The sequence below is a fragment of the Stegodyphus dumicola genome, chromosome 7, assembly GCF_044657685.1.
Source record: "Stegodyphus dumicola isolate Sdum_Otavi_A_Nest chromosome 7, ASM4465768v1".
Lineage (NCBI taxonomy): Eukaryota > Metazoa > Arthropoda > Arachnida > Araneae > Eresidae > Stegodyphus > Stegodyphus dumicola.
In genome coordinates, this window is record NC_140774.1 from 24,987,794 (window position 1) to 25,002,621 (window position 14,828).

A 14,828-nucleotide genomic window follows, 5' to 3' on the forward strand; every position below is an offset into this window, starting at 1 on the left:
TCTAATGTTCCGACGTTTCCCCACAATGCAAAGGAGCATGCGTAAAGATTCTTTATTGTTTCTTAATTAATTGAGATAAGGCTGGCATAATAGCACAAAGTTTGAAGCTACAGTGTTCATAACAGCTTTTTATAGGAAATAGCTCTTGTGTAAAACCAGTCTCAATATTTGATGTTGAATTTTATAAAATTTTAAAAATTCCTTTTTGGCCTCTTAATTATCAAAAGAATGTTTTACGGAGACAAATGAGAAAAAAATATAACTTTTGATTTCTTTTTTAATGTCACTGGATCGGCGGCATCCTAGTTCCCCGAAACACAAGAAGGCAAAGCCACGTCTTTCTTCAAGAAAAATCATATGCACAGTGTTTTGGGTGTGTCAAGGCATTTTATTAGTGGATTGGACGGAACGAGGCACAACAATCAACGCTACGGCTTACTGTAAGACACCGAGTTAGATATGGCGCGCGATACCGAATAAAAGGCGTGGACTAGACTTCTGGTGCTGTGTTTGTGCATGACAACACGCATACCGCACGCGTTACAACGACGCTGCTTGATTAATTTCGCTGAAAACAATTCTGTCACTCTCCTTATAGTCTGGACCTAGCTCCATCCGACCTCCATTTGTTTTCTCGTTTGAAGAAATTTCTTGCTGTCCAGTATTTTAAGAGTCCAGTATTTTAAGTATAAGTTATGATGAGATCAAGGTAAACGTCCAGAAATGGTTCAGGTCGTAGGCGGCCGAATTCTACGAAGCGGGTATGTTTCAGTTAGTGCCAAGATTGACACATGCCTTAGTTCCCGTGATGAATATCAGGGAAAGTATTTTAAGGTCTGTAGATTTTTCTGTAATAAAATATAAATGAAAACAAATTGCTAATCTTTTGTAATATCCAAACGTTACTTACTTTCTGGATGAGCTTTGTATTATACATTGATTTTGAGATATTTTCAGGGTTAGAAGGCATAATTTTGCCTGTTGGTATTTGAATTAGTGAAGAGTTTTCCGTAGTGTGTATACAGTGAAGTTTTTTTTTTTTTTTTTTTTTTTTTTTTTTGTTGATACTTAATTATAGGCAAATATGAGCGCTGTTTGCTTCTAAAGGTGTGGTACGTATAGGAAAAATTTTATTTTGTACAACATATGGCAACTGTTTCATTTTTGAACAAAGAATTGGCATAAATTTGAAATCTTTTCATACCTAATTGATTATTTTAATTAAATTATCTAAACCCTTTGATAAGTGTGTATAACTGAAGTACTGTGGGCAATGATATTGATTCTATGCATATTTTCTATGCATATTTTACGTTAATATAACAATGCTGCAGTATTCTTAACTTGTAGAATCTAGTTAGTTTTGAAAATGAATTTGAGAACAGTTTGTTTTTTAAAATTCGTTTCATTTTAAAAAGTATTATTATTGTGTATGTGACACATTTTATGCTCAAATATGTATGGATCACGAGCAGGCAATAAAATTCTACATTTTTTAAAACGGCAGTAGTCTTATAAGGTCAGAAGACAGCGAATAATATATTTGCATATTTTGTATAACTTTTCCTCCAGAATTTTTTTTTTCTTTTTTTAGGAAAGAGAACTAAGTATACTTCGTCCACTTTTTTTAACCCTTTGCACTTGGGGCCTTTTTCGCGCGGTGCATCAGCAACTCGAGACGTTTCTCGGCCTTTTTTTGACGCATTTCTTAACAGTAATTTAAAATCAAAACATAACAAATTAATGTATAATATTTTTATATTTTAACATTTTATAAATCTTTACACCTTTATAAACATAATTTCTGAAATATTAGTCTCTGTAATTTTTCTGCGTATGATATTTCATGTAACAATTCCCATGACGCGTGCTCGGCTTGTCGGGGCAAGTATTACAATAATGTGTCGTTTGATGCCTTTTTCCGGGTTCATTTCTCTGAGAAGAGACTTTGTGATGGATAAGGAAAGGTAAGATTTCAAATAAGAAAATCTTATCTCATTTAAAGGAGTATAATTTTACACTTTATAGATTATACAGAAAGAGCGCTTCGAAGAAACTAAACATAAACGTTATTGCATCGAGTTTCCGCATGGCATCAAGTGGTGAGCGAGAGAGTCACCTCTCGAGTTGCGGCATCAAATCACATGGTGAGTGAGAATCATTTCTCGAGTGCAAAGGGTTAGCTTACTTTTAATTTTTTTTTTTTTTTTTTTAAAGGTAGAATATAGTATTACAAAGAAATTCCACATTTCATTTTATAAAATGTCACCTATTACTAGTATTTGAAACTGAGTTTCTGAGTTTTTAAATGTTGGAGAATGCGTTGTTTCTTTTCATCTTTTTTTTTTTATTTAAGAAGTGATATATCCTATCTTGCTAAAGGATTTGCTGTCTGATTTTTCATCGAGTTTTGTTAAATCTAGTATATCTTTTAATCATTCAGAAACGACTGCCTATTAAAAAAACATCATACCTCCCCCCATGTTAATAAAAGATTTTTTGTTTCATATATTTTAGGAACTGCCATGGAATACTTAATGTACGCGGCAGAACTTGAAAACATGGGACAATTCCTGTAAAATCCAGTGACCTTCCAGTATGGCGCAAAATGAAGTAAATATGGCTTTGCAATTGTTCTTCCTTTTTGCAATTGTTTATATCTTATTTCGTATACGTATCTCTTTGTAGACTAATAAATAATTATTAAAAAACTCTAATTAATGAGGTTATATTAAACGTATGTTGAATAAGAAAACAGCATACCAGAAAAATAAAACCGGAACTATTTCCTTATTAACTAATTATTGTAAGATATAATTAACATTTATTTCTACATTAAAATCTGTTCTACATCTATCTATCTTCATTTATTCACCCAGAATATATAAATAAAATGAATTTAAAATAAGCGTGAAAGTAAGAGATTTTGACACTATCAACCTGCCGCACTGAAACTTTTTTGTTATTATCTGTCTTGAGCGCTTTGCACCAGCTGGTGAATTTTTCTTAATTCACCAGTTAATTAAAAATTAAGTTAGTCGCCGAAAATTAAGTTAGCTTTGTTGAAGTAGCAAAGCCAGGTGATTAGACCTTTAAATTAAGTTTTGACATGTAAATGTTTTGCAACTTATTTGTCAACCCTCAAGAGACGTTAATTGTTATATTTCTATACTTGAAGCTTGAATTTAAATAAATTCTTTCGTTATTTTACATTGCTGCAGTTATTTAGCGTTTTGGCATTGATAGATAAAGATGGGATGTCCCGGCAGTTTAGAAAGAGAGATTAGTGTTTATTTTATGCCAAGCTGAATTTAATTTTATATAGCTAATGCAAGTTTGCAGATTAGGATTTAAATCTTAGCTTGTGCAAACTGTGAAGACATGAGCTTGATATTTAGGATTTTTTATTTGCATGCACTATATTAAAATTAAAAAAAAATACGGTTGGATATTACTGGAACGGAACTCGGCCAACTTAAACAAAATGTATTTATAAATCTTTAACTGTTTAATAGAAATTTCTAGATTAAGTTCACGAAACTTTAAATTTAAATTTAAACTTTAATTTTTAAACATTTCTTTATATTATATATAAAGCTAAAAATAGCGAAACGTAAAATATGTTATCCACTTTTAAGTGCCCGAAAGGAAATGGGAAAGAGCATCGATCAAAGTGGATAAAAAGGGAATGGAATGTAAGGAAAACGAAAGAAAAATTTGACGGAAACGTTGCTTTTAAAAGAACCAAAAGAGTGAAGAGGTCCTGGTTTTTCCTGAAAAAATACAACATTAATGTCGGTTTCTCTTTCGTTGAGTGCTCTTTCGGAATTCCAGGGGACAAATAACTTTCCAGATTTTCTGCCTAGGGCTTATTTTGTTGAAGTGAAAGGCATAGGGAATAAGACAGTTTTTTTTTGGGGGGGGAAGAGAATGCGAATGTTTTCTGCACATGAAAGCAGAATTTTTAGCGGCTCGAAAAAGTATGTTAGACTATAGAATAATGGCTCAAGTCCAGCACATTTAGTAAGCTAAAATTTCTTTTTGTAAGCACATGTGCTGAAAATTAATCATAACTTTATATTCTGTTGTAGGTTAATGCCATGGTTTACAAACCTGGAAAGTCAGGCCCCGTGCAGAAGACAGAGAATAATCAGAAAGAAGAGAGTGGTAACAAGGTAAGACTTCTGTCGGAAAATTTGATGATTTTATTTATATCTGAACCAGCAGAATTATAAATGTGTTTCGTGGGAGAATAGAAAAAGGTTAGTCCAGTATTAAATTTTAGGAAAAAAGTCCTTTTTTATTTTTTTGTCAAAAACCTGTGGAATTCTTTTTTTTTTTTTTTCCCTTAAGATTTAATTCCTTTGCTATGCTTGAATAGCTATGTGATTACTTATGCACGTGTCATTAAGTCTGCTTATATTAGTTTCTTGCGAATGGTATAATTCAGAACATAACAGGAAAACAGTGGGAATTTCTTGTATGATGGAAATTCGTAATTGTGATATGACTAGTGGAAAACTCTGGTTCAGACGTAATGGATATTTTGGTTCTTTTTTTAGGAAAGCGAGGCTATAAATATAATTCGTTCGTTTCGAGGGCATTTAAGCATCATTAGTAGCATTACCTTGGGAAGCGTTTGGCTCCAGACTGCAAAACATCGCTAATTAGGATTGTCAGTAAAAAAAAAAAAAAAAAAAAAAAAAGTATTAGATACAGCTTTGAAGGTTTCTCAGTGTTAAACGCATTGATTATTAAACAGACTACTCAACAAACGTTTCTGAAGTGATGTTACTAACGGGAAACGTGTCTTTTCCATGATATGACAGTATGGTGGTAAAATCCTTCTAAGCTTCAGAAATATCTTCCCTAGTTTGAAGAACGCTAAGAAAGCTTGAGCGACCTATTTACTTCTTAAAATATATGTACTTAATAGGAATGACTATTGTATAAGGCAACAACCTACTTACGTATTAAGCAACAACTTTGGGCAATTTCGGGATTTTTTACAGATGTAGAGGCAAAAGTTACTTAGCGGCTACAAGCAGTCCCGGATCTAGCGGGGGGGGGCAAGCCGGGGTTCTTGCCCCGGGCGGCAACTCTCTCGGCGGCAAATTCAAATATAACGCTGGATCGTATTTGGTATGTTGCTCGCTAAAACAGCTGTCTAATTTTAGTACAATGTTAATAGTTTTAAGGCCAAGTTTAAAAACCTCTTTTAAGAAGATTTATAATTAAATACTAAGACCCCTTTTAAAGGAGCATGTGCTAAAATAAAGTTAAGTACAGCCAATTACAACTATAAATATAAGATCAGAATTAAGTGGAAAATTCGAGTACAACAAATGAAATCGGGCCAAGGCATCGATCACGACACTGAGTGTTTCACACAGAGAAAGAAAAATGGAGAGAAATTCTATATAGTCTTGGATGCGGTACTGTATCTTTCAACAAACTGTCGTTCTTTTCTTGGGTCTGATGATATCCCGTTCACAAAGTGTCTTCGACCTAGCGAAGGAAATTTTCTGAATTTAATCTCTCCGTTTGCCAAACATAATTCAACTCTTAAGTACCCGTCAACGCACAAAACAAAGGTAAAGGAATCATATTTATCAAAGATAATTCAAAATGAAGTTATTAACTTAAAGGCAAAACAATCTGAAGTAGCATTTTAAACGATATTAAAGAAGCCAAATACTACCCAATAACGTTCGATTGCACTCCATATGTGTCTCATACGGAAAAAAAATGAACCAGGTGATTCAATATGTAAAAACGTGTGGTGATGTGTGTGAGATAAAAGGAAATTTAATTGATTTCATAGAAGTTGGTGGAAAGATAAGAGAATGTATTTCTCAATGCATTGTAGGAAATTAATGTATTAATTGACACTTGATGGTTTAGATATTGTACAATGTCGGTGTCAGTCTTACGACAACGGGTCTAATTTGGCTGGCATTTCTAGAACAGTACAAGATTATAGAAATGAATAAGCTGGAGGAATTTGTACCATGTTTGGATCACTCCTCGTATCTTGTCGGTGTGCATTCTGCTTCTTTGTGCTCGGAAGCAGTTAATCTGTTTGGAATTACTCAGAAAATACTTCGCTTTTTTGTCGGATGCACTACTCGATGGTATATTATGAAAAAATGTACAAAATACAACTTAAAAGGAAGCAGCCAGACAAGATGATCGGCAAAATATGTGGCTGTGAAAGTCCAAATTAAAGATATTTCTCTTGATGCCGAATCAAACCACGAGGTAGGACATCTGGTACATGCTGTGAAAATTTTTGAATTTACTATCAACCTGAAAATTAGAGCTAATATTTTTCCAGAATTCAATCGAGTAAATATAGAAATTCAAAAGGAATTCCTCTTCCGCGTTCTGTGTAGTTAACGAAAGAACTGACCAAAACTGAGGAATTATAAAAAATGAGAGAAAAATTCTATGGAATATTGGATACAAGAGTCTAAAACACTAGCCGAAAAAATTGCAGTTAAGTCTATTCTAACGAAGAAAAAATTCCATATCACAAAAAAGCAATCTGATGCACTGTTTGAGGACGAATCACGAACACTTCAACCTGTTCAGATCGAAGTTTCAGCAAATTAAAACATATTAAAAACTATCTACGATCATCGGTGAGCCAGGAGCGTTTATGAAGTCTTGCCGATTCTGGCAACCGAAAATCAAACCGCAGATCAAATTATGACGATTCCATGCACTTATTTGCAGAACAAAAGGCTTGCAGAATAAAATTTTAATTTTCGTTACTAATTCCGTGATATTTTAATAGCGTTAAGGCAGGTAAGGACTTAAAATTGCTTATGAAATAGGAAGTATGAAAAACAAGACAGGAAGCAAGAATACTCTGAGTGATAGCCCATATTCTATATAATCTTTTCAGAATTTTTCCTTTCCGCAATAGCTGATATTTTGTATGTAATGGCTCCATTAGTGACTGAGCAATAAAAGCCGCTGAGCACTAGTAGTTCAGTCAGAGGGTCAAGTGTATGCGAATGTGCTGGCTATAAGAGCATATCCGTGATTTTCCCCGTGTGTAACATACATAAGAGCTAGTTTCCCTTACAAAAATTTTTCCACTGGGCATTCCTCCTTTTCCATGCAGTGCCTAATGGCGAAACACATAGTAAATAATGAGACAAATGTCCTCAGCAGTGGCCGATTCATTAAGACCACTGAAAACTGGTAGTTCGACCTTGCCTGGGTTCAAACCCAGACGAATGGGCGGGCTGCATGGTTTGTTTTCGTGGATTTCCTCATGTGTAACGTGAATACGAGCCAGTTTCCTTTAAAAAGTTTCTCCACGAAAGCACCTCTCCTCTAAGCAAATAGCTCTCCTGTCTTTGCCATATTCATATAATCTAACGTAACGTAATTTAACCAGTATGCAATAACACGGAATAGTGAGAAGATTAGGAGAAATGGATTTTCCTCTTAGAGCGGAAAAACGAATGGTTTCGAGGACTGGAGAGTTAGAAGCACTTCAGGGTTAAATTAGGATTAGGATTGAATCCGAAAGTAAGCTCACCAGAAAGGCGGTTCTCCTAGTAGAGGACGATTTTCTAATTTTGTAACTTTGGTACGTATTTTTCCTTTATATATATATATATATGGAGCTTAGGTTTTTACCTCAAAACCTACGTATTTCTGTATTTATTAAACAAATTAAAACTTGTTAGAGAAACTTAAAGGATGATGGGTGAGGGCGGCAGTTTTAGCTTTTACCCCACATCAGAAAAATCAAAGATCCGGCGCTGGCTACAAGTTAGAGGTATTCGTGCCCCCCCTTTTTTTTTTTTAGAAAGATTTTCAGATTAGTGATATTTGTCGTAAGTCGGTAAACATTATCAACATATAAAAAGAAAACATACTTCAGCAATTTAAATACAAATCTGAATTATTAAATAAGGATTGCGTGAAAAATTAAAAAATAAAACATTTAACTTCTTCTTCAAATCTTTCCGTAATTTTTTTGCGATATTTTCCCGAAGTGCGCAGCGATCTGTTTTCGCTTTAAAAAACAGAGAATTGTAAAGACTCGGCTTCACGCAACCCTCAGTAACAGTTGCTATCGAGGAAACGCTTTTCCTTATTGTTCTATTTTAAAAAAATTCCGCAATATTCTGTATTCTTGCAAAAATTTTACTGCAGTTTCTTCCATCATCGACAATTAAGTTGAAGGCAAAAAATATCACGAATTGCTTACAAAAACTGTTTGATCTTGGAATACATACATACGCGCACACACAAAGAAAAAAAAAAGTACGGAAATGGCGGCGTTATTTGACTGAAGGATTGTTATCAGCATGGTGGCCGAAAGAATGGTTATGCGCATAGTTGCCAGAGTTTGGCGTATTCTGAAAATTTGGCGGCTTCCACTAATCTGGTTGTGTTAATACGCAAGTACCTGTTTAAGAAACCCATGTATCTATTTTGATATTTATTATCAGGAGACCCTAGGATGCTCTGCGTCAAAATTGGGTGGAGCTGTACAGTTAATGCAGTGGAACTGTTCCTATGTGACGAATGGTTACATTCTGGAGTCTTGTTCTTGGATCTTGTTTATGGAATGTTGCTATTATCTGACCTCCCGTCCTTTTTTTTTTTTTTTTTACTTGAAACTTTGCTAAGGTGTTATTGTCTTTATCTGAGTCCTGCAAATCGAATCGAAGGCTAAAAGCGAAGTTGTTGCCAATGCACGCAGCATAATACCTTTCATTTGTTCTCCAAATTATAAAATTACGTTACTTATCAGCAAAACAAGAGTATATCATTGAAGAATAAATGTTTAGTAATAATATTTTACTAGCAGTGTCATTAAAATTTATACTCTTGATATTATTGTTATTAATAAAGGAACATATATTATTCATATTATTTAACTCCAATGAATTCTCATCTTACAGAATTTTTGTCAAAGATATCTTTCAATAGTGAAGCCTAACGATACCTGTAAAATTCTGTAGCAAAGTCTAAATTGTGATTACCTATGTAATCTTTCTTCTATGAACACAAAAGCCGGCTAGCTCTAAAAGTATTTATTAACTGAGCGCAGAAACAGTTGCAAAGAAAAAATATACATCGAAACCGAACATAAACCGTAGCGGTACACCTAACATTTAGTATTAACGTTGGATTCACGGAGACATAATACTGGAGAACATATCTTTATCGCAAATGGAGGTCGACTGCTGGCGTTTTATAAAATAATTGATTACATTCAAATAGGTCTGTTACCTCTCTCTCTATATATTTTTTTCTTTTTAGCCATTTTCACAGTGTTTCTAACACTGCTGGGAGGGAATCGTTGTTTCTTCTGTAGTCTGACTAAAATTAAAGCAGTATTTTTTTTAATAATAATTTTTTTTTGCAAAAAAATAAATCTTTGGTTTAAAAAAAAAGTTTTTTAAGCTTCTTTAATTAATCAATGAAAAGATTATTGTGTTTACATTTTATCCTTGCGATATCTTTGAAAAGGTTAAAAAATTCCGCTTAATGTATTTTTTTTTCAACCAGAAATGAAGCAAAATTCATTGCCTGTACTGAGGTCGAATCTGAGGATCAAACTTCACTTTTATACTTTTATTTAATATTCAGTTCCACAATGTTTCTCCGTAAGCATATGCAGTGTGGCATTAACTTTTCACTGTGTGAGTCTGTGAATGACGACCTAGTGATATAATTACATTATTTTACCTCATTAGAGCCACGATCTTGTATATGTCGAATCCATCGTGATTAACGATTCAGTCAACCTATGTGGGTTCCGTGTATGTTAAATAGGTGAGTTTACTGAAGAAGACTGCTGTTCTATTCAAGTAAAATGAATAGCATTATAAGATAAATACAGTTGACATTTAAATATACTTGACCACGAAAGATAAATACAGATTTCTTCGTCGTGCGGATCAGAGGAATAAATTCTGAGAAACTTCTGTGAAATAAGATATTATTTGTGATTCTTTCGTCGCCCTTTTCTAGTTTGCCCTTGCAGTAATGTTGTATTAAAATCCTTTGAATATGATTTGTAGACACTGAGTGAGCGCGCGTTGAAATTCTAAGGTATTTGTGGCACTTATCCAGCATCGAACTATTAATTGAAACTTATCGCGTATGTGAAGAGACTAGTAACTATTAAAGATTGCTCAAGTATTTAAAATAATGAACCTGACAAAACGCATGCAGTTTCCTGCCATTGTATACGGTGTGTATTGGAAAGAACATGCTACGTGCAGGTTCTGGATTAACTGCAAGTATTTCGCAAGTTTCTTTTGAGATTGTTTAGAATGCGTTCATGGAGTCATGAAACTTCGCTGTTTCATTTCGATCCTGAGCGAAAGGCAGTCGATAGAACAGACGTGCATCCTTGTCATGGAAACAAAGATGTCTACAATGCAATAAAGCAAATGGATCATATATTTTATGATATTTCCGAAGGACCAGTACTTCTATCAACAAAATTTCATTTCTCTGGTGCATAACCATTACCAAGTTACAGGGGACTGTGCATTACGTTTTGACCGACCTGTGTATTTTCAATTAATTAACTTTTTGAAACTCTAGTCTGAAGTTTTCAGGTTGCAAATTATTTGGTTTTTGTTTTCATTCTCGACTGAGCACATCTGGACCCATATTAGTTAATTTAGTATGGGCTTATGGTAATAGTTTTAGAATTTTAAACTAATATTTTGAAACTTGCGTCAGCTTGGAATACGGAAAGAACCTTTACATGAGTTGGACGAACATGTGTGAAGGGTCGACTGACATGATTTGGTATGATTCTTGTAAAGATGCGGTACTAATATTTGCATATTCAAACTGAATGTTTGATGAACCGATGAAAACGCATCAGGAACTCATCCAAAATGACAGATGCAGCAACACGAAACAAATCAGGGAGCATGACAAAATGATCTGTGTTTAATGCTAAAATCAGCGATTGGAGTACAGAAAAAAAAAAAAAAAAAAAAGTGCTTGCCGGGTTCTACTGCTTTTGACAAGGGAGATGATACAGATCAGAGAGAACAGGTGTGGTAACTTTTCGCAAGTTTCTTTTGAGATTGTTCAGAATGCGTTCATGGAGTCATGAAACTTCGCTGTTTCATTTCGATCCTGAGCGAAAGACAGTCGATAGAACAGACGTGCATCCTTGTCATGGAAACAAAGATGTCTGCAATGCAATAAAGCAAATGGATCATATATTTTATGATATTTCCGAAGGACCAGTACTTCTATCAACAAAATTTCATTTCTCTGGTGCATAACCATTACCAAGTTACAGGGGACTGTGCATTACGTTTTGACCGACCTGTGTATTTTCAATTAATTAACTTTTTGAAACTCTAGTCTGAAGTTTTCAGGTTGCAAATTATTTGGTTTTTGTTTTCATTCTCGACTGAGCACATCTAGACCCATAGTTAATTTAGAATACATTTAATTTATAAATATAAAAATGCGTGCCTTCCATGTTGAACCATTGTTACTCCACTGTTTTCTTTATGAACGGAAATGTAGAACAGTTAAGCAAAATTTAAAGTTTTATCATGATTTTCCTCCGCGTTTTGATTTTTATTTTTAGAACATATATTTTAAACGGAACTGGGTAGTCTGTTCTGTCAGGCCGGTGCAGTCGTTCCATATTGTTTATTGCATGCGTAAAAATTATTACCTATGCAATATAAACAATATTTAAAATAATGAAAAAGTAATTAGACTAGAGAAACAAGATATGTTGTAATAGCAGAGTTGTAAATTTTGTAAGCAAAAGCAACATCGAGAAATTTTACCACTTAAAGAATTATTGCTACAGGGGTTACCGTCAAACAACTTTATTTATATGTGCTTTTAGGCAACACCCTGCAACATTCGAAACTGTATTATAGAGCTGTGTTATGAATTGAGAGAGAAAATTATGAATTTTTCTTTTTTTATTTCTCTCCCTTGGAAAAAGGCATACTCTATTTATTTATTTATTTATTTTTATGCTGAAATTCTTGACCAGGAACGAGAAGGGGGAAACTTTTCGCCCCTGTGGATGAGTTCATCGACAAGAACAGTCTCTTCATTTCGTAAACAAACAAAAATTTATTTCTCTGAATTTTCCAGTAGTTCCTGCGATGGCTTCCCCTTTCTTTTGGCTCACTTGTGGCTTTTAGTGAATATAAATCATTCAACGGAATTGTCCCTCTCTCCTTTTTTTAGTTACATACTTGGTAAAAACATACTCGCCGTAAATAAATTAACCTAGAGTCTCCTTTTTCCATCATTTTGTTATAAGTATACACATTTTCTGTTTCCGCTTTTCTTAATCATTTAAACATGACTGTCATGCTTTGTCTGTAATTCAGCGTCTAGCTTATATTTTTTTGTCATGGCTGCCTGGAGATATTTGCTTTCCTGTATTGTAAGAGGGCAAACATATTACTATTACTACTTGGAAGATTTTTCTTGTCAAATGTTATGACTTGATTAGGTTGACCATAACACAGGCTGGTTATAAAAAAAAAGTCTCCGATATATAAGCCCTTACCGGACTATCCGCTCAACCAATTGAAATCAATTGAAACTTTGTTGACAACAATGACGAACGTAACATCAGGAGGAACCTGTATAACTTCACGTTTTATGATTTTTCAGTTCTGACAAATCTTGTGGAATTAATATATGCACCTTAGATTTCAGATAATCCCGGAACCAGAAATCTATCCCAGGGAGGGAAATCAAGTGATCGCGGTGGCCACGAAACTGCAACGTTACGAGAGATGATTGCGATGGCGCACCACACAATTATTTAAGCTTCGTGTAAAGACGCTGTTGCCACATCGTGAGGATTTTCGTCAGCCAGTTTCAGATTTAAAAAAAAAAAATAATTTAGAATTTTTAGAAGTTTTTAGAAATCAGTTTCAGAAACGCGCCTCGTCCGTCCATAATATCCGCAGCGGCTACCTGCTATCTTTATTACAGTTGATGAGGAAAAAATTCGCTAAGTCGACACACTGTTGCTTGGAGCGCTGAATTCATCAACAACGAATACTTTCTGGCATCAGCTTTGGCTAGAAGTTGTCAACATTTTTAAAGGATTTCCATCTGTTGAACATGAACCCAAGAAATTTGTGAAGATTGCAAAAGCAATAAGTTGCAAAGAATTTTCAGATATGAAACAAGGAGAAATCAAAGAAATTTTATATGTATTTCTTTGTTTTCTATGTTTTGTTCTTCTGATTTCTTTCTTTTCTATGTTTTGTTCTTCCGATTTCTTTGTTTGGGTTGTTATAGGTAAAGTATCTTCCAGAAAGCCACGTGTTGTTGATGATATGATTCAGTCTGTTAGAGAGATCTGCACCGAAGTCAATGAAAGTAAAGAACTTTTGTCTCAAAAGGTGCTAGAGTGCCAGGTCAAGATTATGGGAATATGTGAATGTCGAACAATTCAAAAAAAAGTTTGAACAATTCAGATATATAAATATTCAAGAGAATTCACGAGAAGAAAACTATGTTGTATTACAATCCACCTTTTATTCTATGCAGTGTTTCGCTATAGTATATCTAATTCTGCGCTATAACTTAACTTCCCCCCTGATAAAAATGCCTTTAAAATGTTTTTATGTTTTTTTCTTTGTAGTTAAAGAGTTTCATATTAAAGAGTTCTTCCTATAGCTGACATAGTAATGAAAGACAGTTCTTTGCGTATCTTTTTCTTTTATGTGTCATATTTCTGTCGTAATGTACCATTTAACATATAAAACTCAGACGTATTATATTTCTAAAGAAGCTGTAAGCCGAGTGAAATAAACAAAAGCATCCGTTTTGGTTGCGTTAAGAAGCGCAGAAACTATTTTTTTTTTTTTTAATATTTTTGTAACTAGTTTTACAATCCCAGTTTCTGGCCGGATTAACGGAGTTTGAAGCTTCAGTGACCCTTTAGATATCTTGCTGTTGAAATCATTTCAAACTGGTCACGCTTTTCTTATTGCTACTGCTGTTAGAGGATGCGACTACTAATTTATGCGCACCGTAATGCGTTGAAATGAAGGTACTTTCTTTCTTTATCGTAATTGAATGAATTAATCCAGGAGGGAAAATTATTCAAAAATGCCGTTATCTTATTCAAGTTACATAAGCCTTTTTTTCTCCTTAAAAAAGGGTTAATTAAATTTTTTGGAAGAGAGAAGGAGAAAATTGAAATTACCTTTCTAGAAGATAAATGAATTTTTGTTGTTGATTAGCCGCTTGCGTGCGTACCCGCCTAAAACAGTGATTATAAAACAGAAAAAAAAAAAAAAAAAAAAAAAAAAAAAAAAATGTGTAATGATTTTAATGAGTGCAACTAGTGTAATTTCGCAAACATGAACTGTAACATTTCTTAAATTATTTGCAATGTTAAAAATTTATTATTGTGGAATATACATACATCACGCCATCATTTACGTAATATGGTAATAATGTCCATGATACATGATTCAATTAATCTCATAATTTTATCTCTATGTAATTATAGAAAACTGAAATCTAAATTCATTACTTACTTAAAAAATTGAATTATCAAATAACTGTGCAGCAGTAAAAAATCATATTTTGTACATGCATTCCATGTCAGTTATTCCATTCAAGTTAGGTTATTTGAATATGGTACTGCATACTTTTATGTATCGCAAATTTAAGAAAAAAAAAAAAAAAAAAGAAAAAAAGAAAAAAAAACCGTTTGCTCCTGAAGTATTTCTATGAATCTCAAGAAAAATGTCTTAAAATACTTCCTACAAGGATTTCAAAATACTGTTGTACTGAATGCATGCATTAAATTT

General features: G+C 33.6%; 1 protein-coding gene across 2 annotated transcripts in view; it reads left to right on the forward strand.

Annotated features, from left to right (window-relative positions):
- Nucleotides 1-14,828, forward strand: part of LOC118199886 (serine/threonine-protein kinase 26-like) — a 124,224-nt gene that overhangs the window by 16,746 nt on the left and 92,650 nt on the right. For both annotated transcript variants that reach the window (XM_035371750.2, XM_035371749.2), the window contains exons 2-3: nt 2,518-2,613; nt 4,092-4,175. In XM_035371750.2, the coding sequence (XP_035227641.1) occupies nt 2,599-2,613; nt 4,092-4,175 (99 nt within the window). In that variant the 5' untranslated portion in view covers nt 2,518-2,598. The remainder of the gene's footprint in view (nt 1-2,517; nt 2,614-4,091; nt 4,176-14,828) is intronic.